At 40.4% G+C, this 25,101-nt stretch overlaps 1 protein-coding gene and 1 long non-coding RNA gene across 7 annotated transcripts in view; one reads left to right on the top strand and one right to left on the bottom strand.

The window, feature by feature from the left end:
- The first annotated feature begins 3,296 nt into the window (after positions 1-3,296).
- The window catches only part of HDAC8 (histone deacetylase 8), a 217,577-nt gene continuing 195,772 nt past the window's right edge, over positions 3,297-25,101 (top strand). For 2 of the 6 annotated variants that reach the window (XM_038587718.1, XM_038587719.1), the window contains exons 1-4: positions 3,298-3,760; positions 4,282-4,334; positions 7,880-8,010; positions 9,577-9,718. In XM_038587718.1, coding sequence (XP_038443646.1) covers positions 3,536-3,760; positions 4,282-4,334; positions 7,880-8,010; positions 9,577-9,718 — 551 coding nt within the window. In that variant the 5' untranslated portion in view covers positions 3,298-3,535. Of the gene's footprint in view, positions 3,761-4,281; positions 4,335-7,879; positions 8,011-9,576; positions 9,719-25,101 lie in introns of all 6 variants that reach the window. The other 4 variants (XM_038587715.1, XM_038587716.1, XM_038587714.1 and 1 more) reach the window with 3 other exon arrangements.
- LOC111094674 lies at positions 7,754-22,083 on the bottom strand. Its single transcript, XR_005386337.1, has 3 exons — positions 21,960-22,083; positions 21,015-21,138; positions 7,754-8,054 (listed from the first exon to the last, which is right to left on the bottom strand). It is a non-coding gene; the product is annotated as an uncharacterized LOC111094674 (long non-coding RNA).

Genomic DNA, 25,101 nt, shown 5'->3' with positions numbered 1-25,101 from the left:
AAAGAAGGTAGCCAAAGGAGTAGTGCCTTTTTATTGTGTTTGCCTTCCCTTCTGCCTGTTTCTGCCAGCAAGTGAAGACAGGAAAGATCACCAAAAGAAGTGGCATAGCCTAACCTGACCCTGCTGGTTCAAAACTACCTTTAGCAATAATGGTCGAAGAAAGTGAATCAAGTAATTTACCCAGGGTCACAACACCAGAACCCTTTGGTTTGTTGTTGTTGTTTTTTTTAAGATTTTATTTATCTATTCATGAGAGACAGAGAGAGAGGCAGAGACACAGGCAGAGGGAGAAGCAGGCTCCATGCAGGGAGCCTGATGCGGGACTTGATCCTGGGTCTCCAGGATCATGCCCTGGGTCAAAGGCAGGTGCTAAACCACTGAGCCACCTGGGGATCCCCACCAGAACCCTTTGGAGCCAAAATTCAACCTACTTCCTTTGAATTTAAAGTCCTCCAACTGCAACTCCAGTGCCTTGGGAAGGGTTTTCTTCCCAATTTAAGGACCATATGGGTATTAAACATGTGGAAAATTGAGATGAGGGACCTGTAGCATGGTTTGTGCTCTGTTTTAATCATGAACAAGGGTCCAGCCACCCTGTGAGATTTGCTGCTGGAATATGCTGCCAATTTCAGAGCCTCATTGCAACAGTTTATCTTTCTCTGTACTTGAATCATCTTGCCACATTGTATGCCATATGAGAATACTGTTTCCAATTTAGAAGTGTGGTCAAGTGTTCAGCTACTTGTTGCTATATCTGAAAGAATACAGCCCCATTCATTTTTATGTCATCTTATTTCAGTCCAGATTTTAGGATGTCAGTTGGCAGGCCCGTATCCTGCCCTCATCCTTTCATTGCCTATCCATGAAGGCCCAGGACAAATCACATTTCCTCTTTATATTGCCAACCTGTCATGATCTCACATTTCAATCAACTCCTACAGCCCCACAGACTCCTTCCCCTCTGTTTGTAAACATATGCATTTCTTTTATCCTAAAAATAATTACTCATGAGCTCTATATCCTCTGATACACTAATTCCTTACTTCCACAACTAAATTTCTTCAAAGAGGAAGCTACACTTGACAGTGTTGGCTTCACTCCTTAACCCCTTGCAATCTAGCTTCCTCCTCTGCCTTGTTTTTTTTCATAAGTACCAGTGTGCTCCTAGTGTCAATGACATTATTACTGCCTCTCCCTTCTTGTAACCCAGATCATCCCTCGATGTCTGCAAAACTGTACTAAACTTGTTCTCACCCAACTATTTCTTTTTTGTCTCCTTTCTGGCATCTTTTTCTCTTCCTAACCTCCATAAACAGGCATTCCAAAAAGTTACATTCCTCTTCCTAGCTCAAAAGCTTCTCACCATGTAGTAGATGAGTAGGCTTTAAAAAGTGGCATGACCTGATTTACTCTTTTTGTTCCCAAATTCATTCTGGTAGCTTAAAAAAGACCGGATTATAGTTCTGCAGGAGTAGAAGTAGCATCCTGTTAGATACTGCAGAAAGTCCGGGTAAGAGATGTTAATGCCAGGACTGGGGTAGCAGCTTCTCTGTTCCCATTGCCCATACTCTAGTTTACATCACCATTACTTTTTATGTGGACCATTATGGCAATCTCACTGCCACTAGTCTTGCAATAGCTAATCTTTCCTACATGCCACTGCTGTAGAAATCTTTTTTTAATATTTCTATTTAAATGTCTCCTCATTTTCCACGGGATAAAGTCTATTCTCTTTAGCCTGGCATTCAAAATCCTTCATGATCCAGTCTCTTCAGCTAAACTAGACTAGAAATTTTCTCTGTTTTGTTTTTGCTTATGCTGTAGAGTCTAGTCAGCGTGCCCTCCCCTGGCTCTCATCCTCACCAAGTAAAATCCTGTCCATCCACTAAGAGCATCTCAAATGCCACTGAATAGGAATTCTAGTTGCCATTGTTAAATACCTAATGTTTATTTATTAAGTAATCTAAGCATCCTACAGTCATTATCTGACTCTGCTGCACTACATGCAGTTTCTTGTGTATTTGTCTCATCTCTACAGGAATGCAAATTCCCTGAGACCCGAGATCAGATTGTAATTCATCTTGAGAGTTGAATCCTTAGCCACACTGTACATTTAGTTGATGTCAGATAAATGTTTGATGAATGACTGAATGATTGCAGAACTTTGAACTAGTTGCTATGGGAAGATATAAAAGAAGCATTACAGTTTGCATTCTCGTTCAAGAACACATCACGGGGGGGAGAAATTTTCCAGAATATAAAGTTAGATTTAACACAAAGTCATGCAAGGTCTGTCAGGCAGACCTTGTTTTGAATTCCTGCTTTTCTGCTAAATAAGTGTGTGACATTGAACAAATTTTTGCTCTCTAAACTGCCTCTGTAAAATGGGCATATTACAACCTTCATAAGACTTTCACAAAGATGAAATGAGATAATATATCCAAGTGCATATATAAATGCTCAAATGTTTAAAGAGTAAAAAAAAAATCAAGCTAGATTTTAAAGGAGGAAAGGATATTGGATTGTCTGAGGAGTGTTTGTAGGTCACTTTAGGTTGATGTGAGAGGTGGAGGCTTGGGCACTGGCCAGCTTGCATCATATCATAGGGGCTGCCAGAAACTTGGAAATACTGATGATAATTCTAAAACTGCTTCAGGATATTATTTGATGTAGACACTCACACTAAACCTAAAATATTTCAGTAACCCTTGTATAGCTACCGAAGCAAAAGGAGGGAAGGGGAGATGCAGTTTCCAAACATCACTGAAAGTATCTGCTTACCTGCTTACTGCACATGAATTTTCAAAGAGTAATTTGACATCATTGCTTGATTGGATCTACAAAGCAATTTCCAGAGTACCAGCCAGCCTCTTAGGAAAGTGCTATGGGCTTTGCCAGAGTAAATTATTGAGTCTGTTAATTCTTACATGGACATGGATTGTTAATGATGAAAAGGAACAAACTAAAATTGCGGTGCAGAATTTACTATGCAAACTTTTCAAACCTTTTGCACCATTAATTAGTCTCCCACCGAGAAAGCCTGTCTGATGTAGCTGGGTGGTGCTGGGCTCTTGGTGGCCACATTGTGTCTATCTTTAAGAATTTATATGACTGTATTTTCAGACTGAAACAATTCATAAAGAGTTGAGACTGCCTTTTTTTTTTTTTCCTTTTTAAAATGTATTTATTTTTTAGCTCTAAAACTCACATTCGCGGCTATTTTAAGTAATTAGCCCCGGCTCTTCCGCTACCCGAACACCTCAAAACTACATCTCCCAGCATGCTCTAAAGTTGGTCTGACCTCATCTCAAATGGCCCCGTAGGGCAACAAGGATGGTTAGTTTTGACCGTGCTTATTTGTGCCATAAAATATTGATCCTAATTGGCAGCTATTTGGGCTTTTATATTTTCCGACCTCCCGTTTTTGAAACGTGGCCACTAAATGAAGAGGTCCTGGTCTGGGAAGGCTTATGCATTCCTTCAATTGGATGGGGAGCTGGGACAGTGTCTCTGGCGATATTGAGAATAGGAGGGAATGTTGACCAGGGAGCACCGCTGCGGCCGTTCAGAGGAGCAGGAACCGGAGCCCGGGTTGAGTCCGAAAAAAGCCGGATCCAGACGGTGGCTCCGGAACGGCTGGAATTGGAAGATGGAGGAGCCGGAGGAGCCGGCGGAGAGTGGGCAGTCGCTGCCTCCAGTTTACATCTACAGTCCCGAGTATGTCAGCATGTGCGACTCCCTGGCCAAAGTCCCCAAACGGGTAAGAGAGGTGGAGATGAAAGACCGTGGGCTTCTGGGATGGGGGTGGGGGCCGTTGGACCAGAGGGCATTAGGAAGGGGAGAAGATTGGGCTGGAGAAAATCTTCAGCAGAAATTTGGGCAGCCGCACCAGGTGATGAGGAAGTGTTCCCTTATAGTTTCTGAGAGCGCTGCATTTATCAGCGGGCCGTCCAACGCACCGGAGGGAGTAGGGGTGCGGGGGAGGGGATGGCACTGAGGGGTTGGTGTCTCTACCGCTAGGGATCCCTGAAGTGGGGAAGACGCTGCAGGAGAGAAATGTTCCATTGCCTCCGCAAGGCCCGGTAGCTTTCGCCTTAGCAATGTGTCTAAAGGGCATTGTAACTGATAAGTAAAAAGAAGGGAGGGGAGTTAAAAGTTAGTTTCTTTGTTCAGGATGATGAAGTCGATGGTATTTCTCTGAATTAAACATTTAAGAGACCATTTTCTGCCTTTTGTTTCTCTTTCTTTCTTTCTTTTTTTTTCTTTTTTTGATGTTTTTAGGCCAGTATGGTCCATTCTTTGATTGAAGCATACGCATTGCATAAGCAAATGAGGTAAGTTGTCTTTCATGAACAGAGTCCTGCACCTAAGTGTCTTAACCTTAATATCCTTCTTCACAGTGGAGCTAATTAGAAAGAGAATGGTCCTTTTTTAATTTTTTTTGAGATTTTATATTTTATTCATGAGAAACAGAGAGAGGCAGAGACACAGAGAGAGAAGCAGGCTCCTCATAGGTTGCCGGATGCAGGACTCCATCCGCCCTGAGCCAAAGGCAGATGCTCAACCACTGAGCCACCCAGGCAACCCAAGAATGGTCCTTTTTTAAAAAAGTTTTTTTTTTCAATTCAGTGTTTGTAATCTGTCTGTAACCTAGTGACAGCTCTTAAAGTATTAAGAAAACTTGAAAAAAGAACATGAAGCAGTTAAGATCCATTAGAACTAAGACTATATGGCTGGAAGAGAAACTATTCTAGGGATGGGTGCTTTGTGGAGATTTTGAGGAAAGTCCATTAGAGTACTAAAACCCATCTGATAGAAAGCAAAAGAAGGTGTTTGGCTGGGAGGTGTTCTGGGGCTTGTAATTGTTTCCAAGCCAGATGTGAGGGCATGTGTTCATCTTAAGACTTTTAGAAACCCCATCACCACTACCAGACTTTTACGAGTAAGCCTGGAGACAAGTCAAGACTGAAGCAAAACTCCTGCAACCAGGCCAGAACTCAGCACAGAGTTAAGTACTTCTTTTAAAAAAATGAATTTGCTGTTTATCTTTATAAAAGTAAATACTATAACCCTGTCTTGTAGGATTATTTATGACATTGTCTAGCCAAATAGGTAAGTGTCTGAATGGGCTTGTGTGGTATCCCTCATTTATCTCCCGGATAATAGTGTAATAGGCTTTCTTTCTTCTTTTTTAAGATTTTATTTATTTATTCATGAGAGACACACAGAGAAAGAGGCAGAGACATAGGCAGAGGGAGAAGCAGGCTCCTCACAGCGAGCTGATGCAGGACTCAGTTCCAGGACCCTGGGATCACTACCTGAGCCAAAGGCAGACGCTCAACCACTGAGCCACCCAGGTGCCTCTGTAATAGGCTTTCAAATCTAATCCTTATTATTAACAAAATTACTTATTGAGCACCTTAGTTTTTGAACCCATATGTTTGTTAGACATGAGAACTACATGCCTTCCATTTAACTTTTCAAAAGTTATTTTAAGAAATCAGTGCTAAGCAAAACTGTTCCATTTCCTTGCTATTAAGCAGAGAGGCTTTCCATATTTGCTAAACAAGAAGAAGGGTGCTAGAAAAGGGACCTATTAGAGCTGAAGAACATGGTCCAGAAACTATTTTATTTTAATGTGCAGATTTGTCACCTTTGATGGTGTAGGTATATTTTCTGGAGGGAGAAGCAAGAATCCTTGGCTCTTGACCATATATATGATTTTTTTGAGGCTGAGCTACAGGATTTTTCTGGCCTGCTTGGTGATAGTAGTAGCCTATGTAGTCATATTAATTTTTGAAAAACTCATGGCTGAGTTCTCATTCAGCAAACAAAGAAAACCACTACTGCCTTCCTGTGGCACAGGTCATTGCTCCTCCAACCTGAATTTACATATGAATCACTTTGTTAAATTCCGATTCAGTAGATATGAGGTGGGGCTGAAGTTGTGCTTATTTAATGGCTCCTGGGTGCTGCTGCTGCTGGTCCATAGACCACCCTTTGAGTGGCAGTGGCAGTCAGGGAGAGGAAATGGGGAACAGGCAGCTAGAGGTTAGAGGTGATAAGTCCTGCTGTTAGCTTAACACCATCCTGTATTCTCTCAGTCACCTCCTTAAAAAAAAAAAAAAGATTTATGTATTTATTGGAGATAGAGTGTGTGGTGGGGGGGGCAGAAGGAGAGAATCTCAAGCAGACTCCCCACTGAGCATGGAGCCCAACACGGGGCTCAAGCTCACAACCCTGAGATCATGACCTGAGCCGAAACCAAGAGTTGGACTCTCAACTGACTGAGCCACTCAGGTACCCCTCTTTCAGTCACTTCTGTTATCGCTTGTTGTGAGGATTTGTTTTGTTTTGTTTTGTTTTGTTTAATTTTTTTTTTTATTTACGATAGTCACAGAGAGAGAGAGAGAGAGAGGCAGAGACACAGGCAGAGGGAGAAGCAGGCTCCATGCACCAGGGAGCCCGACGTGGGATTCGATCCCGGGTCCCCAGGATCGCACCCTGGGCCAAAGGCAGGCGCCAAACCGCTGCGCCACCCAGGGATCCCTGTTGTGAGGATTTGATTGAGAGCTTGAGTGAAGTCCAGTTCTAACCAGTTTGCCCCTTTTCTTTTTCCTAGCAGGGATAGGTGTGAGGGACCAAATATAGAAACTTTTCTGTTTTGAGTTGCCATTTTTTATCCTTTAGTATTAGTAACAGTAATAGTTATCCACAGAGCACTTTCATGTGTTATCATTCAATCTTCATGCATGTCCCATTAGATTTCCCTACTTTATAGATGAGGAAACTGAACTATACAGAATAGTCAACTTACCTGAGGTTATAGAGCTGATAAGTACAGAGGTTTTTGTTTTAAATTTTATTTATTTATTCTTTTTTTGGTATATTTTTTATTGGAGTTTGATTTGCCAACATATAGCATAACACCCAGTGCTCATCCCGCCAAGTGCCCCCCTCAGTGCTCATCACACTGTCACCCCAACCCCCCTGCTCACCTCCCTTTCCACCACCCCTTGTTCATTTCCCAGAGTTAGGAGTCTCTCATGTTCTGTCACCCCCACTGATATTTCCCACTCATTTTCTCTCCTTTCCCCTTTATTCCCTTTCACTATTTTTTATATTCCCCAAATGAATGAGACCATATAATGTTTGTCCTTCTCCGATTGACTTACTTCATTCAGTGCAATACCCTCCAGTTCCATCCACGTTGAAGCGAATGGTGGGTATTTGTCATTTAAAAAGAGGTGCCCAGTTCTCTGACTCCAAATTCAAAATTTATGAAAATACAGTTGCCTACTATAGTAAAAATATAGAGTTAAGTCTTGATTTTGGCTCAGGTCATGATCTCAGGGTTGTGAAATCAAGCCCCACATTGGGCTCCATGCTGGGCATGGAGCCTGTTTGAGATTCTCTCTCTCCCTCCCCCTTTTCCCTCTCCTCTCTTCCCCTCCCCCTTTAAAAAATAAGTAAAAAATAATAATAAAGTAAAAATATAGCTTAAAGGAGCTATATCAGGAGCTGACTCAAATGAAAATATCTCCATCTACCAGTTTGTCATGAAAGTTGTAACAGAGTGAAGTTTGTCCAATATCTGATTATGTAACTTAAATATAATTACTTACTTTTTTTTACCTACTTATAAACTCAAGGGGAAAATTCATCCTCTCACCCCTTATTCATGGAATTATTACATAGATGTGAGGAAGTAAAGTCTATATAGTATAGTAGAGGAACAGAACATGTTTATTATTTCAACCCACTAGAACTGGAAGCTGGAAGTTGTATTCTCTGCTCAGACTAACTGGCTTCTGCTTCCAGTTTCTGGCATACTCTGGGTCTGACTCACTCACCTCTCTTTGTTCTCTGTTATTATTAGGATAGTTAAGCCCAAAGTAGCCTCCATGGAGGAGATGGCCACCTTCCACACTGATGCCTATCTTCAGCATCTCCAGAAGGTCAGCCAGGAAGGAGATGACGATCATCCAGACTCCGTAGAATATGGGCTAGGTAAAGTCATTACCGGGCAATGATGGGAAGTAGACACCCTCCATCTGTAGATTGTAACCACTTATTTTATAACTTGCATGATGGTCTTTAATCTTTGTTAATTTCAAACTAATGTGTTAACCACAATCTTAATCTCTTAGTTTAGATCCATATATCTCACTTAACCAAGCAAACCATATGAGTTGAGCACAACTGAATGATGGATCAGATGGAGGAAAACCACTTAGTTGCTGAGGCCCTAATAGTAATGCCCAGATTGGGTCTGGCTGTACTATTTAACTGTCCCATGGCCTTATATTTTAACTTGAGTAAATATTTATGTTCTGGCTAAGTTTTCAACCTTACTTCATGTTGAACAGCTGTATTTAAAAAAAAAAAACTATAGGTGGCTGATAGGATAGTCTAGAGAAACAGCATGGTTTAGTAGACCTCTGGTCTGCGAGATGGGTGAGTCAAGGGACCTGGGTCCCAGGCCGGGCTCTATGTGACCATGGAGAAGACATATCACCTCTCAGGACTCAGTTTCTCCATCTGCAGGATGTGACTAGCTAATCTTGAAGGTTTAGCCTTTCTAGTTCCAACACTTCAAAAAATTCTTTCCCCAACACTGGAGATGTTTCTCTACCATTTGGAAGCTGATGTTGGCACAGTCGCTTTTTGGGTAAGATATGTTGTCACACCTCAAAGTATTCCTCCCAATAGGATTCTAGATCCAGTTCCAATGTGCAGAGGTGGGGCTTTCCTCCCACACCACTCAGCAATGCTCAGGACACTAGCTGGATGTCCTATAATTCAACTCAATTCTGACACTATCTACCTGTAGACAGCATCAGATCCCACAGATTAAGGGCTTGGTCTCACAAGACTGCTTTGCACTTCACATGCCAATGGCAAGCCCAGGTTGTTACCTGTGCTTCTGACAGACTGTCTATAAATCAGGAGTTCCCACAACCCCCTCTTTGGGTTTAATTTGCTAGAGCAGGGCACAGAACTCAGGGAACCCATTTACTCACTAGATTACCAGTTAATTATAAAAGGATATAACTCAGAACTGCCAGATGGAAGAGATGCATAGGGCAAGGTATGACCAAAGGGTATGGAGCTTCCACACACATTACAGGCATGCCACTCTCCCCACATCTCCATCTTAGTGTTTACTAAACCAGAAGCTCTCCCAGCTGGCCTTTTGGGTTTTTATGGAAACTTCATCACATAGGTATGACTGATTCAATCATTGGCCAGTTGTTGATTGAACTCAATCTCCAGCCCCTTCCCCTCACAGAAGGTTAGAGGGTAGGACTGGTCATTCTAATCTCCCAATCACCTCATTTGCTCCACTGGCAACCAACCCCGATCCTTAGGTGGGAACCACAGGTCACCTCATTAGCACAACAAAGACACCTTTATTGTTCTTCTCACTTAGGAAATTCCAAAATTAGGAGCTCTGTGTCAGAAATGGGGATGAAGATCACACACAGGAGTATTTCTTATTATATAAATCACAGTATCACACCTCCCCTTCCTCCAATTCATCTTTTAACAAGCTCTTCTGATGTTTGCCCAAAGGTTATGACTGCCCAGCCACAGAAGGGATATTTGACTACGCAGCAGCTGTAGGAGGGGCTACAATCACAGCTGCCCAATGCCTGATTGATGGAATGTGCAAAGTAGCAATTAACTGGTCCGGAGGGTGGCATCATGCAAAGAAGTAAGAAAATGACCTTTCTGCTTTCTGCCTCTTTCCTTGAGTCAGTTTCTCAGTTATGTAAACTCTTATGCTTATTGTATTGGCATTCATTGAGAGATTTGTGTACAAATATAATACTTTTCCAGGCTTCTGAAGGCAAGTGAAATAGAAGAAGGTGACACAGTATAATGGAAAGCACACAATTGAGAGTCAGGATACCTGGGCTCTATGCCTAGTTTTTCTGCACACTTGGCTCACTGACTTGGAAAGGTTAACCTCTCTAGGCCTCAGTTTCTTCATCAGGAAAATGGGCAGGGCAAAGAATATAACTAGACAATCTCCACATTCCTCTCCAGCTTTTTGGAAATTCCCCCATCTTCAAGGGACTTATGCTCTAGGGACATGAACAGAACTAGAATAGGGAGGAACATCAATCTTGGTACCAACTGAGTATATGTATGAGCTGAGGAGATTTTTAGTGATGCAGAAATTAATCATGGAAGTCTTGGAAGAGGTAAATTTTAGAGCTAATTCTTGAAAGAAGTGGCAAACAGATTTCCAAATAGGTGGAAAATTGATGAGAATAGATTTAAAACAAAAGGCTGAAGAATCAAGAAGGAAACTTTTGCTGCCATCTCTAAGGAAAGTAGCAACAAACTGAGAGAATTGTCACTCTAAGGAGAAAGGGCTTGTGAAACAACTGTTCTCAGGTGCTACTTGGAGCTAGAGGAGTCCTTTTGGAGTTCCATGTTGACATCTCAAACAGCCTGACCCTGTGTGTGACAAGGACTGCTGGGACAGCATTTGTCATCTTGCTTGATATGCTTGCTTGCTATATGTGTAGTGCTTAGTACATACTGGAGGAGAAGAATTTTTAAAACTCTGAATTGCTCAATGTGCTGTGTGAGTGAAATGAAGCAGCAGTAGTAGTAACTGGTGATGCACCTTTCACACACCAGTTGTTCATACTGTTGGCCATGACCTTGCTACTCCTTGGTGCTCTTGAGTCCAGAGAAAATGGCCTATTACTCTCTTTTTCAGAGGAAAACCTTGAGCACAATTTCAGTATATGCAGGTTAAGATAATAACATGGAATTCTTTTCATCAAATTGACAAATGACCAAGGAAGTCCTTGAGAAAGTTTACTGCTAGAATCTACTACTGAGTTGTTGGAGCAAAGAGAACCAGTGTTTAATAATGAGTTTTACATGGCCTTAAAAACAAAGAGAAACAATTTACCTTTTGTTAGCTTTTGCTCTATTAAAAAATTTCAACATAAAGACAGTGATTCCCTAGGATGAAGCAAAACAAAACAAAAATGACCCTCTCTCCTTTAAACTACAGATGAAAGGGTGAAAAAAACCAAGCCTCTCTGAACCAAGGACCTCTAATCCCTCTTGTGCTTAGCGAGTTGAGAAGAAAAGTATTGTGGTTTCATGGAAAATGCCTGATCCTGTTAATCAGATCTACTTTCTGCATGTGCACTGGAGGATCTTATATATTTAAATTCACTGCTTAAGGCCTGCTAGGGCCTGGGTCAGTTTCCAGTGGAATACCCAAATACCTGCCACTTCTCCTTGTTTTGCTTTGAAATGAAGCATACTGTATCTAGAGCCAATCATGGCTGCTTCTGGGCTGCATGTAGGTAGGTACCTTAACTGTGCTTCTGGGCTGCATGTAGGTAGGTATCTTAACTGTTTCAGACAGCTTTCAGCTGATCCTACCTGGAAACAGACACTGTGGTGGATGTAAATTACAGAGAATCTCTAGAGGTTGCCTCAATTCAGATCCAGAATCTATGGGGTTCTTGGTACATCTAGAACATCTCTGCAGATGGACTACAGGTATTTAGCCTACACAAACTTACATCTAGCCAGCATTAGCTATTATAACCACAATATTTGTTAAACTGTTCCATCCCCAAATACGTATATAGATTCATACATGCCATTTAGTCTTCAATATGCACTGATTAAGTACTTACTACGCGTCAAGCATGTTTATAATCACTAATGAGTGGAGAGATAAAAAATTGAAGCATGATATATTTTTCCTTTACCAATTTTGAAAAAAAAAACTTCAAAATATCCTCATGCTGGCACGATTACAATAAAATTGGTACACTCTTTTTGAAAACTTTAGAATTAAGTTGAAAAAGTGGGGAAAACATTCATACCTTTTGACCCAGTTATATTATTCTTAGCAGTCTATTCTAAGGAAATAAACCAATCTTGCCTTCACAAAATTCATATCTTAGAGGTAAGACACCAAATAACTGTATTTGGAAACTAAAGAACAGTGGTTTTCAAAGAAAATTCTTCAAAAGAAGAATGATGAGGGACTAATGCTATTAGATATTAAACATACAAAACTAGAATAATGAAAACACTGGTACTACTGGTATAAGATGAGACAGATGATATTATAGTACACTCCCCCAAAGAGGCTGTTAGATATAAGAATTCAGTCTATTATAAAAGATGCTTTGCAAGTGGATGGGAGTGGAAAGGATTATTCAGTAAATGATGTTGTGACAGCTGGTAGCATTTATACCCTCATCTCCTGTAATAAACTAAAATAAGTGGCAGCTAGACTAGAGAGTTCAATATAAAAAAGCAAATTTAAAAAAACTACAATGAATGGATATTTGTCAAGCTTCTAAAGGAGAATAGTTTTTCTAAGCTTAGGAACTAATGGAAAAACTCCCAAAGGAAGGGCTCAACAAATTTAGCTGTATAAAATTTTAAAACCAAAATCACTTTTAAAAGTTTTGTGGCCATTTAAAAAACAAAATCTAAATACAGACTAAAAAGACATATTAGACATAAATATGACCGTGTGATAGGTTTGTATTTTCTAAGGCACTCATATGGTACGATGTATAAGAAGTATGGGCAAAGAATGTGAAGGGACAGTTTACAAAGGTATTCAAGTACCACTGGAAAATATGGGGTAATGTTCATTGCTACTGATAGAAGAAATGCAAATTTAAACAACTAGGTAACCACTTTTTAAGCCAGAATTGGAAAAGATGGTACTCAGTTGGCTAGTAATAGTGTGGTTTGTTTCAACTCCTTAAGAAAATAACTTGGTAGCTAACATGTATTAATGCCCTTTATCTACTTAGGGATAAGATTAATGTCCTTAAATCCTACTACTGAGAATGTTTCCTGAGAAAATAATGCAAAATATAGGAAAAAAACGATTTGCATGTGTTGATCAGTGTTCTTAATGAAACAAAAAATTAGAAATAACATGAATATGTAGTAATAAGGAAACAATGAATCTGTTCCATAGAATATTCTGCTATTAAATGATGATTATGAACACTATGGGGCATTTCAGAAAATTACTTGTGGTAATAATTTTAAAATTGTATGCACATTGCAATTACAACTCTGTAGAGCATACACATATTAAAAAAAAGCAGTGGGAATGAATATAGTGGCTATGTTAGGGTAGCAGAATTATCAATGATTTTTTTAAGTGTTTTTTTCTAGTTTGCAGAATTTCCGTAATGAGATATTATTACTTTTGCAGCTAAAATATTACCAAAATAAAAAGAGACAAAAAAATAGTTACAGCAAATACTACAAAGGGTTAAAATCTTTATTCTAGGTGCACCTGGGTGGCTCAGGCAGTTAAGCTTTCAACTCTTAATTTTGGTTCAGGTCATGATCTTAGGGTTGTGGGATCAAGCCCCGCATCAGGCTCTGTGCTGAGTGTGGAACCTGCTTGGGATTCTCTCCCTCTTCCTCTGCGCACGCTCTCTCTCTCTCTCTCTCTCTTTTTTTCTCTCTTTCTCTCCCCCCCCAAAAAAATAAAATCTGTATTTTGAATGGATAAAGAGGATGTAGTATATGTATACAATGGAATATTACTCAGACATTAGAAACAACAAATACAAAATAAATAAATAAATAAATAAATAAATAAATAAATAAATAAATAAATAAATAAAAAATAAAAAAAAAAGAAACAACAAATACCCACCATTTGCTTCAACGTGGATGGAGCTGGAGGTTATTATGCTGAGTGAAATAAGTCACTCAGATAAGGACAAACATTACATGGTCTCATTCATTTGGGGAATATAATTGATTTTTTAAAACATTGAAATTTAGAGAAATGGGCAAAAAACATGAATAATTCACAAAAGAGGAAATAATTAGTAAATAAACATGAATAAATATTTAGCATCACTAAAATTATGGGAAGGGAAATTGAAACATAAAATATACAAATATGTATTTTTCTCCTCCTACATTTGAGCTAAAAGAAGAAAGATTTTTAGCTCATTTATCTATTACTCTTGGTAATCTAGTCTAAGGAAATAAACCAATCCAAAATATTAGAAAGCTATATGTATGAAGATGGTAATTTCTTTCTTAATTATAGTAGCCAAAAAAGAAAAAGGAAGAGAGACCTAAATATTCAACTACAGCAGAATGGTTAGATAGTATACTGTCACAGATCCACTTGATGGGCTATTATGTAACCATTAACAAGTGGTGGTTAGGATGACTGTGTAACAAAAGTGCACATTGTATAATATTGGCTTTGTTTTTAAAGGGCAATTAGCTACAACATTGCACATTCACTCTGATTAGTCATGTAAAAAATAGACACTTATGAAAAGAATCTTAGACGGAAATACAACAAAGTGATACCAGTGACTTTGTGAAGATGATGATACTGTGAGAGATACATGTGTATACACAGACACACACATACATACATGTATCTTCTTTGTTTCCTATATTTTCTCTAATGTGTGTTAGCTTTATCAGAACTTTTTATAGTAAAAAGTACTTGGAACAAGGTGGGAAGCACTTAAAATACAGACATAGTATGGTCAGTGTATGCTACAGTTGCCTTCCCATTGGTGGGAATGGACAGTTCTAAGCAGAAGGAATAATAAAGCATGGCAGTGGAAATTATGGGACATTTGGAGAATTACAAGTAGCTAAATGTGGCCAGAATATGAGAGCAAATAGAGCAAGACCAGATCATAAAGGTTTTGTAAGCCATGCTGAGGAGCTGGACTTTTTTCTGGGACCAGTGGAGATTTACTGAAGAATTTTAGAGAAGGTGGCAATGTGCTGATTGGATCAAAGGGAACTGAGACTAGATAGGGAGGAGAAGGCCATTATTGCAGTTATTCATTTAACAAACTTTTATTAAGCCCCTGCTGTATGTCAGGTGATAATGAAACAGAGTTATACAGGAAGTTCTTATTACTTGAGGGCAGTTGGTACCATGCAGAAGACCACCAAGTGAATCCATTTAAAAAGGGGACTAAAATTTTAGAGTAAAGAACAGAGGAGGCAGGGCTTGATTAGCTTACTAACTTGAATAACTAAAAACTATTAAAATATGTTTATTTTGTCTCTTTTAATAAAATTGAATGCTATGTAATTCTTCAAACAAAGAATGTATCAAGGATTGATTGTTTTAGTTTGGGCCTAATTTTTCCAACAAAATTGCACAATATTTCAAGATGGTACATTTTACCTTCTGTGAGATTTTTGCAGCATGATCATTAAGAGGGTTGATTTTACCAAGATCTTCAAGGGCTTTTTCAGTTTTTCTGAGGGCTTCTCCTTAATCATTTGGTATTCAAATCACTCTCTTTTGAACCACTTTTAAAATCATTATCCTTATCCTTATTTATTTTTCTCCTCTTCAGTTGTAAACTGGTCTACAGATCCTTGTCAGTTTTGTGTGTTGACTTCATGATATCTTACATCATTTTATAAGATTGTGATTGATTTATAGTGAATTGCCTACTGATATATCTGACAATTCATAAAAGAAAAGTGCTTGAACAGATGGCTAGGGGTAGGTGCTAGGGTTTAAAGGAATAGGTTGTTTGAATGAGGACTGATAGGAGTGGTCAGATCCATTAGCAAGTGCTTTCATGCTCTTGACAGCTTTTGTATCCCTAGGAAACCTCAAAATCTTGATACTTCTGGGACTAAGATAATAAATTCTCAGTAATAAGAACTTCCTGTATCAGCAAAGGTCTACTGCAGTGTTTTTCAAACTGAGAGTTGCAGCTCATTAATAGAACTTCATATCAGTTCAGTGGGCTGCAACCAGCATCTTTTGATATCACGGTAGATTATCATGACACTCATTCTAGTGTATGTGTATTTGTGTGTACTTAGCCACAGTGTAAAATGTCAAGTCATTGTTGGTTGAGTGGAATGACTCTGAACTTTGGAGTAAAACTGTGGTGCAAATCCAAGCTGCAACGTGTACTGGCCATCTAGGTAACTTGGGGGTTATTCCAGAAACAGGAAGTGCAGCAACAGAGAGGCATGAAAGCTGAAGGAACTTCCAAGTCTGTAATTAAAGCTGGAACTCCTGCAGGTAAGTGATTGGAAGGAAGGTGGGAGAGGTATAGAGGGTCCTTGTATGCCAAGCTAGAGAGTTTGAACTTTATCCTTCAGATCAGTGATTCTTGACCTGTCTTGGTCATGGGCCCTCTGAAAATCTGATGAAAGCTATGTATACTGTCCCTAGAAAAGTGTGTATACACAATGTTTTTCCTTGTAACTTCAGAAAGTGCAAGGCTCTCTTAAAGCCCATGGATGGATGGATGGATGAATGGATGGATGGATGGATGGATGGATCCCTGATTAAGAACCCTGGCTTTGGACAGTGAGAAATCACTAAAGGAAGTTTTAGCCAGGAGGAGATAACATGATCAGATTTGCGTTTTAGGGATACGATTCTAGCAAGTCAGCAGATAAATGAGTGGGGGAGGGGAGGATGTTGACAGAGAAATTGATTAGGACTTTACTGTAATAATCTACCGAAAAGGTGGTAAAAGCAGAGGTGATGAACAGAGAAGAGAGAATAAATTAAGAAGCCATTTAGTAGTTAGAATATATAGGAATGGTAACCAACGATAGGGAAGGAGTGATCTAGATTTCTTATGTAGATGACTGAATTTTGTTACTATTAACCAAGAAGAGTAAGGGATGAGAACTGATGTGCTTATGGAAGATCTAATTAAAGATGTCTGCTAGAGAGCTGGTAACAGGGTCTGGCCCAGGGCTTTTGAGCCTTTAATATGCATATGAAATACCTGGGGATTTTGATAAAATGCAGATCTGGTTCAGGAGGTCTGGAATGAAACCTAAGAACTTGCATTTCTAACAAGTTCCCAGATGATACTAAATGCTGCCAATCTATGAACCAAGCTTGGACTAGCAAGAAGCTGGAGCTCAGAACTGTCTTCACTGAAGATACAGATTTGAGAGTCAACAGTATGATAGGTGGTAATTAAAACTAATAGGCAAAATCACCTGAAAAGCATCTGTAGAAAACAAAACAAATACTGAGACTTGTGGAATGCCAATGTTTACAGGACAGGTAGAAGAAGAAAGGCCTACAAAGGAATCTTGAGAAGAAATGATCAAGAAGATAGGAAGAGAATCAGAAAAGACTTACTATAGAAACCAAAGGCAAACCTTAAGAAGACCAGTTTGGATAGCAACGTCTGCTGCCAGAGCAAAAATAGATTTTTTGGAGGGGATGGAGAAAGACAAAAAACTTAGATGCTACATGGCTTATGGTCCTTCAAAGTGTCATGGTACATATGCTGATGTTTGGAATATCTGTGATATTAAAACTTTGTGAAGTGGTCAATTAGGAAAAGGTATCTAAAAAGGCTCCTTGGATTAGGAAATGATAATGAGCCAGTGGTTGAGAAGCAGTGCTGTAGAGGAGTAAAGTAAGATTTGTCCATAAGGAGGTTATGGTGAAGAAGACTTCAAAGGATGCAAAGAAGTGTGCCACGGAGACAAGAAGGTGAATGGCATTTCAGAAGGCCACAACTCCTTTGCAGAAACAGACCAGTGTAAAATAGCTTGGTGGATTTGAGGAACAACACGCAGCCCACTATTGCTGGAAGGTTAAAGTACAAAGTGGATAATGGCAGAAGATGAGGTAGAAAAGTAGGAAATGGGTTATAAAAAGCTTCATGTATATCTGAATCACTGATTTGAAAAAATGCAGATATCTAGTTCTCTCTCAGAGATCTTGATCAGTAGGTTTGGAGTAGTATGTCAGAACCTGCACTAGGAGTGATTCTGCTGTGTACACTTTGAGACCCTCAGCGGTAAGAAATGGGGGGCCGCTACAAAATTATGTGAGGAAGTAACATGGTTAGATATGTGTTTCAGAAAGCTAATTCTGACTAGTCCTAGAGGATGGATTGAAGGAGGTATAGACTGAAGGTAGGGAGACTGAATAGAGTACCAGCAGCAGTCCCAATAACAAGTGATGAAGATCTGAACTAAGGCAGAGTAGTGAGATTGGGGGATGGGGAATGGTGAAGGCTGACTTGAGATAGCTTTAAGAGATAAAATCAAGTATCAATGATTAGTAGATATGAGTGAAAGGAAAGATGAGGAAGTTCACTCAAGTTTCTGGCTTGCTTTGAGCAGAGTCCCAAAGAAGATAGGACTTGATAACAATAGCCAACATGTGTTGAGCTATGTGCTAGATGCTACCTTACATGCATTGTTCTCATATTTCTCGTATATTCTTGAATTAAGAAGTGGATATTGTTATTTACTCTCTTTTACACATCAGAGTACAGAAAGGTTAAACAACTGTGCTCAAGCTTAGTAAGTGATCACATTGCAATTCAAACTCAGGCAATCTGACTCATCAACCATGTGCTTAACCCCTATATACCTCAATAAATCAAGAGTAGGAGTTGGTGTGCAGCAGAAGTAATACCCAGGGAAACCAGATATTCATACTTGAAGATGGAGGTGAAAGCCAGAAATAGAAACAGATGTGTTTGTTGCCAGTATATAAAGTGGTGGTGCAAACCATGAAAATGGACAGGATTGCTTAGGGAAAAGGCAGAGAGAAGAAAAAGAAAGTAGAGCCTAGACCCACAGGAAACACCAACTTGTACAGGCCAGTACAAGAAAAGGCCCCTAGTGAATTCAGCTGAAAAGCAACCATCAGGAATAGCCAGATGGTTATAATCAAATATATAAAGGGACCATGGAATTCCCAGAGAGCAGAAGAGTTTAAGGAAGAAAAGAGCTCTTAGTAGTGTCACGTGCTATGGAGGGGTCAATCCAGAGAGGTACTAAAGTGTCAGTCATATTTAGCAATTAATGTAGTTATTAGCGATTTTGGTAAGATAACTTCCTGGAGAGTGATGGGAATGCAAACTGTTGAGGGGTGAGTAAGAGCCAAGGAAATGGGCAGGAAAGGAACATAAACTGTCCAAATTTAAATGAGAAAGAAAGGAAAGAGAAGGGCAATGGCCAAGGGAAAGTAGGGCTTGAGGGGTGGCTTGTTTGATTTGTTCTAAAAGATTTGAGACCATAAATGGGCTAGAAGGGAAATATTGGAAATATGAGAAGGGTAAGAAATGGAGCAAAGTCTCAAAGGAGGTAAGAGAAGATAGAGTGACTGGCTTTGGGAGGAGGAGAACCATGGCTTCTAAAGCCAGAGCAAAAGAAGTGAAGGAGGGCGTAACAAACAAGTGTGTGGGTTGCCTACTAGTGAACTGAGGGAGCACCTGCCCAATGACCTCTACTTTCTCTGTAAAACAACTCTTGCCCTCTTCTATCATTTGCTCACAGGCTGGCTCAAATCCTTTGATTCTGCTTTTTATAGTCAGTCTCCTAGGAAGTTATCTTGTCCCACCCAGATTCCCTTAAATGAAACACCCTATCCATGTAAACACGTGCTAGGAGATATTATAACTCAACACAGAACAGTGACTCCTAACCTCCAGAGTTTGTCGAGAGATTTCTTATTTGTCTACTTTGACTGGCTATTCCTCATTCTTGCGCCTTTTGGTGTCTCCTTCCCTATTTGGCTCTGCATCTCAGCTCCCAATAATTTTCCTTTATCTCATTCTGATAATTCATCTAAGACCTACATCTCTAGCTCAACCAGTTCTTCCTCCCACAATTCTATTATCTGCCCTCTTGTCCCATGACATTTCTGCCTACCACCTGGCAACACAGGATCTATGCCACCTGGGCTCCCTCTGTCCTGCTTCCCTGCTAGAAGGGGGGAAAGATATGTCCTAGAATGTTGTTGGTTTCTGGTACTTCCACCGTGGGGGGCAGTAAATGGTAGAACCATAAAACTGCCTTGTGTCTTGGCAAGGTCTACAAGAAGAATGTAGAACTAGACCCCCAGCTATTAGTTATTACCCACTTGAAAGTTAGGATCAAAGCTACTAGAGCTATTATCAAGAGCTCTAGTTCCTTATGAGTAGATATAAAGTGAGTGACAGTGAATTGCATTATAGTTCCAGTTCCCCAAAGGGCTGTATGAACAGTATAATTTGTTAACTGAGCAGCCAGTCCTGCTCCTGTATCTGCACTACCCACCCTCCAGCCCTTACAAACAGATAACTACATGAAAATGGAGGCCTGGATTCTCTTTATACTCATTCAGTACTGGAACCTACAAAACAGACACATCACCAGACAAAACAGACAAGCCTTTACCATAGTAGCCCAGATCATTCTTTCAATACATGTTCAACCCGTAAGGCACCAGCCCTTCTGTCAAAAACTGCAAAACTTTGCAGCCAGGCAGCAAAGTAAGAACCAGCTAAGACATGCTTTGTCCCTATAGCATCATCTCTATCCCTAACCTCTGTAAGATGAGATGTGTTCCTATACTTCTATGAAGCTGGAAAAGACAGTATATCAAAATGGTTCAGTGTTGCCCAGGGAATCGCAGCTCCATCAATTGTTAGGTATAAAACCTCTGCGCCTTGGTATCCTTATTTGTAAATTGGAGATAATAATGTTATCTACCTTATAGGGTTATTGGGGTTAAATCTAATAATTGCATTACAGAGCTTAGCAAATACCCTGGCATAGTGTTTGATAAAAGTCACCTATACGTAGACTGGGGATACTCAAGGGATCCTAGGAAACTTCTCAGAAAATTCCCTGGTCCAGCAGTTCCCACTACCTATCCAGCTGAAGTCAACCTTGGTAGTGTTTATTACCCACCACACTTACATAAGCTGCTCCTAGCCGAGAGTGGACTATTCACTATTGCCTTTAGGACTCACGACATTTGCTTTGTCAGTTTTTTTGTTTGTTTGTTTGTTTGTTTTACTGCCAGCATTCCCTATACCTCTATCCTCCCAAATATCACATGGATTTCCCTGTTCAACTAACCCTTTACACTGCTAGCTCCAACCCATACGCATAAGGCAAATGAAGATACTCTCTACTAAAGAGACAGAGACTACCCCTAATTGGCAAATTGTGCAGTAGTGCTAATACCCCAGGACTTTCCTTACCCCAAAGGAGCAAGTGCTCGCAGTCTAAAATCAAGGCCTTTTCTAAAATAAAAACTTTGGACAGCAACTTGCTGCAGGTTTCATCAGATCCTCCATTTCTTCTGCATTGGTGTTGAGACTCTTTCTGAAAATAAAAAGCAGGGAATAATTCTTGTCAAGATTATTCCATCCTCAGTGTAATCACTATTCAGAGTCCTTTCTGCTAACCTAGGACTTCTTAATTTAATTCCATTAGATTCTGGCATCCATAGAGCTATCTGTACCTTAGGGACACCAACAGCCTCATCTAGATCAAGAAAGGTAACGTGTGGAAAATTCTTGTGCAGTGCTCCTGCCATCTTTCAGTAAATGAGATCACACACCACCTCATAGTATAGTTATTTACCTGGGCAATAGTTTGATAAATTTATTTAATGTGACATCACAGAATCTCTGAGCTACATGGTAATAGAATGATTACAATAGCACTGTCTCCAGGCCAAACCCCAAAATGTGAAAGTGGTATTCCTGGACAGAATTTTCATGCTGGATCAGATATAAGCCTTTCTGAAATGAAGTCCCCTAGGATGATTGAAAACATCAGCAATCCCTTGATACCACCAGCGATTCATCTACTATCTCTGCATCTTTACCATCCCAGTATCCTTTCTCCTTAAGAGAAAGGAATTTGGCCCCCAGACACAAAAATGACCTTCCAGTGGCTGAAGGTCTTCTACCTCAGCCTTGGTCTGTACCATTGACTAATGCCTTCAGCATCCAGGTACGAGGGTATGGATAGGAGGGTGATGGGTTGGAGTTGTCCTTTTGCAAGAAGACCTGTGTACTCTGATCTCTGCCCCTGCACTCACATCTCTAGGAAGTTGGCTCTAACCAAGGTCAATTACCCCAATTGGGAATGAGCACTCTTAGTGATCAAGGCCACTTTCAAGATAAGGAGACGCTTACTTTAAGAAAGACAGGCAATTTGTGATCATGAGCTCAAACCATTATATCCCAGAGTTGCCCGCCAGGGCAGACTTGTAAACTTAACCCATACCAGGTGAAGTAGACCCCTCCCAGAGTATCCAACCCTTTTTGGAATTTAGAATATCAACAGGGTTCCAGCCTGACAATGTCACAGCTATCCACCCCAGCCACAGCATAGTGAGCATACAGATGCTTGTGTAGAACATAAAGATCCAGGCCCATTCTGGGGCAGTCCAGAGGTTTATATTGTTCCAGGGTGCCTTATTCTATTAGAATCAGGGTTTGCCTGTGCTCATAGGTACCACTCCAAAAGGCCAACATGGCCCATTCAAACTTTGCATATTATTATCTCATAGATTTTGTTTCATATGGTGATCAGCAGACCACCTGCATCTTAATCCTAAAAGGAAGATTCCTGAATCAGACCTTCCAAGGGTGGAGCCCAAGAATATTAATTTTTCACCAGTGTCTCCCAAAGTGATTCTGATGCACAGCACGGTTTGAGAACTTACGGTCTAAAGGTTTTTCTAGTTGCCCCATTATGACCTAACTACTAGTATACCTCTGTAATTCCTACAATTGAGGCAAAAATAGACCAAGGTAACCAAAACCAAAACCAGACCAAGTTCTTGGGACATTGTCCCAGTGAACTTCAGTGCAGACCTTTCATCCTCCCATGTCTGTAACACCTTCTTACTAGCAGCAGGTCCCTCTTTCCCTGTTACCTCAATTCGCACCAGCCATTGCTGCCCATGCATCTAAAATATCTTTCACTTTCATAGGTTCTATGGCTATCTGCTCTCCAACCACAACCTCCAGTTCATACACTAGTTTTGGAGAATGCCATGCAAAATCCTCCTCCTCCACATTTGCCTCTCCACCATACCACTACCAGCAGACAACCTGCCAGGCCATATGGATTAACCATGTCTGGAATGCCCAGGTGGCTCAGCAGTTAAGCGTTTGCCTTTAGCTCAGGGCGTGATCCTGAAGTCCCAGGATCACCACATCGGGTCCTTGCATGGAGCCTGCTTCTCCCTCTGCCTGTGTCTCTGCCTGCCTCTCTCTCTCTCTCTCTCTCTCTCTCTCTCTCTCTCTCTCATGAATAAATAAAAAAATCTTAAAAAAAAATAACCGTGTTTGGCAGGGGTGGGGTCAGCACTACAGCTATACATCCAACACATAATACAATTGGCCCTCCAGTCCAACCTCCTCAGAATTCACTTCTAACTCATGACACCCCTCTATTCAGACCTCTTCTCTTCATGACATTATTTGTTTCCAGCCTACTATTGCCCTAGAACCATTGACATCTCTGAACCTGGTCAATACCCAATATAGCCACCCAAGTATAGACTACCCAAGGACACATTCAATTAGCCTTCACTATACAGCAGGGCATAGAAGTTAAGAGCAGGGACTCTTTTTCTTTTTTTTAATTATATTTTTAAAAGATTTTGTTTATTCATGAGAGAGAGAGAGAGAGAGAGAGAGAGGCAGAGACACAGGCAAAGGGAGAAGCAGGCTCCACACAGGGAGCCCAACGTGGGACTTGATCCTAGGTCTCCAGGATCAGGCCCTGGGCTGAAGGCGGCGCTAAACCACTGAGCCACCTGGGCTGCAAAAGCAGGGACTCTGAAGTCACACTGCCTAGATTTGAATCCCAGTACTACCACTTCCTATATGACCTTGAACAACTTGTTTAAGGTCTCTGTTCCTTGATTTCCTCACCTATGAAAAGGAGATAATAATAGTACCTATCTCACAAAGCAGTTGTATTACATGAAGTAATGTGTGTAAAGCACACAGAATAATGCCTGGCACATAGAAAAATGTTTGCTGTTGAGTGGTATATGAATTACACTAATTGGATCATTATATGAATATACTGGATCAGTATATGAATTACACTGGATTCATTATATGAATACACTGGATAAATATATGAATTACACTAACTGAGACACCAGTAAGATTTCCTTTTGGCACAGCCCTATCTGCCCATGCAAAAATTGAAGGACTCTTACCTAGAAACCTTTGAAGTAAAGTTTAGTCTTCTGCCCATAGACCTTCTGTATCAACAGCTTTTAGAACTTTGTACCCTTCCTACTTCAAGATCACTCATCCAGTCTTTTGCTACTGCCTGATGCACTTGTCTATCCTGTATCCTGCAGTTAGCCTTAGCAATCTAAGGCTGAAACCAGTTTCATTGTGGAAAAGGTGCTAGCTTTCCAGCACCATCATGACCGGCCCACTGCCTGAATCACTAGAAGGTTGTTGATCAGGAAATAATTCAGAGGACCACTTACAGGCAACTAATCTTATAATCCTATTATAGGCATGCTTTCCCAGCTCAACCTCAGCATTCTCTCTTGAATGTAACTTTGGTGTTTGCTTTCAGGTCCAGGTACCAGGACTGTGAGTAAATTACACTCTTATGCCCTGCCCTTTACCTCGACCTCCACCTCCACCTCCTGACCCCAGATCAGTGGGACCCTTCTATACCCAGTCTCATTAATGACAAGATCAGATTGTTATGCTCAGAGCCCAGGGAATAAATCTTAAAAGTATGAACAAAGGTAGCGACAGTGGATGTAAAAAGGAAGAAAAGCACTTGAGAGTCATTTTAGAGGCATAACTGACAGAATTTGGTTATCAGTTGGCTATTAGGGATGAGGAGAAGGAACAAAACATTTCATCAGTTTCCTGTTTCATTCAGAATAAAAGCCAGAGTCCCTACGATGGCCTACAGAGCCCTGCACCTTCCCCCTTTCCCCTGGAGAATTACTGTTTTCTTCCTTACTGTTCTCTGGCCCCTGGACTGCTCATGTCCCTTGACTTACCACACATGTTCCCACCTCTAGGCCTTTTGCCTTGCTCTTCCTACTGCCTGAAATACTCTTCTCCCAGCTAATGCCCCGTCACCACCTTCAAGTCTTTGCTGAATAATCACAGTCTCAGTAAGGCTCCCTGACCATGTTTTAAGATTTGCGTTGCCAAAAAAGTTTCCTATTGCCCTTTCCCTGTTTGATTGTTCTGTATACTATTAATCATCAAAAAAATTATTTACTTCTTATTTATTTCATGTCTTACTTCTCCCACTAGAATATAAACTTTATAG

The sequence above is a fragment of the Canis lupus genome, chromosome X (assembly GCF_011100685.1).
Source record: "Canis lupus familiaris isolate Mischka breed German Shepherd chromosome X, alternate assembly UU_Cfam_GSD_1.0, whole genome shotgun sequence".
Classification (NCBI taxonomy): Eukaryota; Metazoa; Chordata; class Mammalia; order Carnivora; family Canidae; genus Canis; species Canis lupus.
Note: the sequence above shows the minus strand (reverse complement) of the source record. Positions and strands in the feature narration are given on the sequence as shown.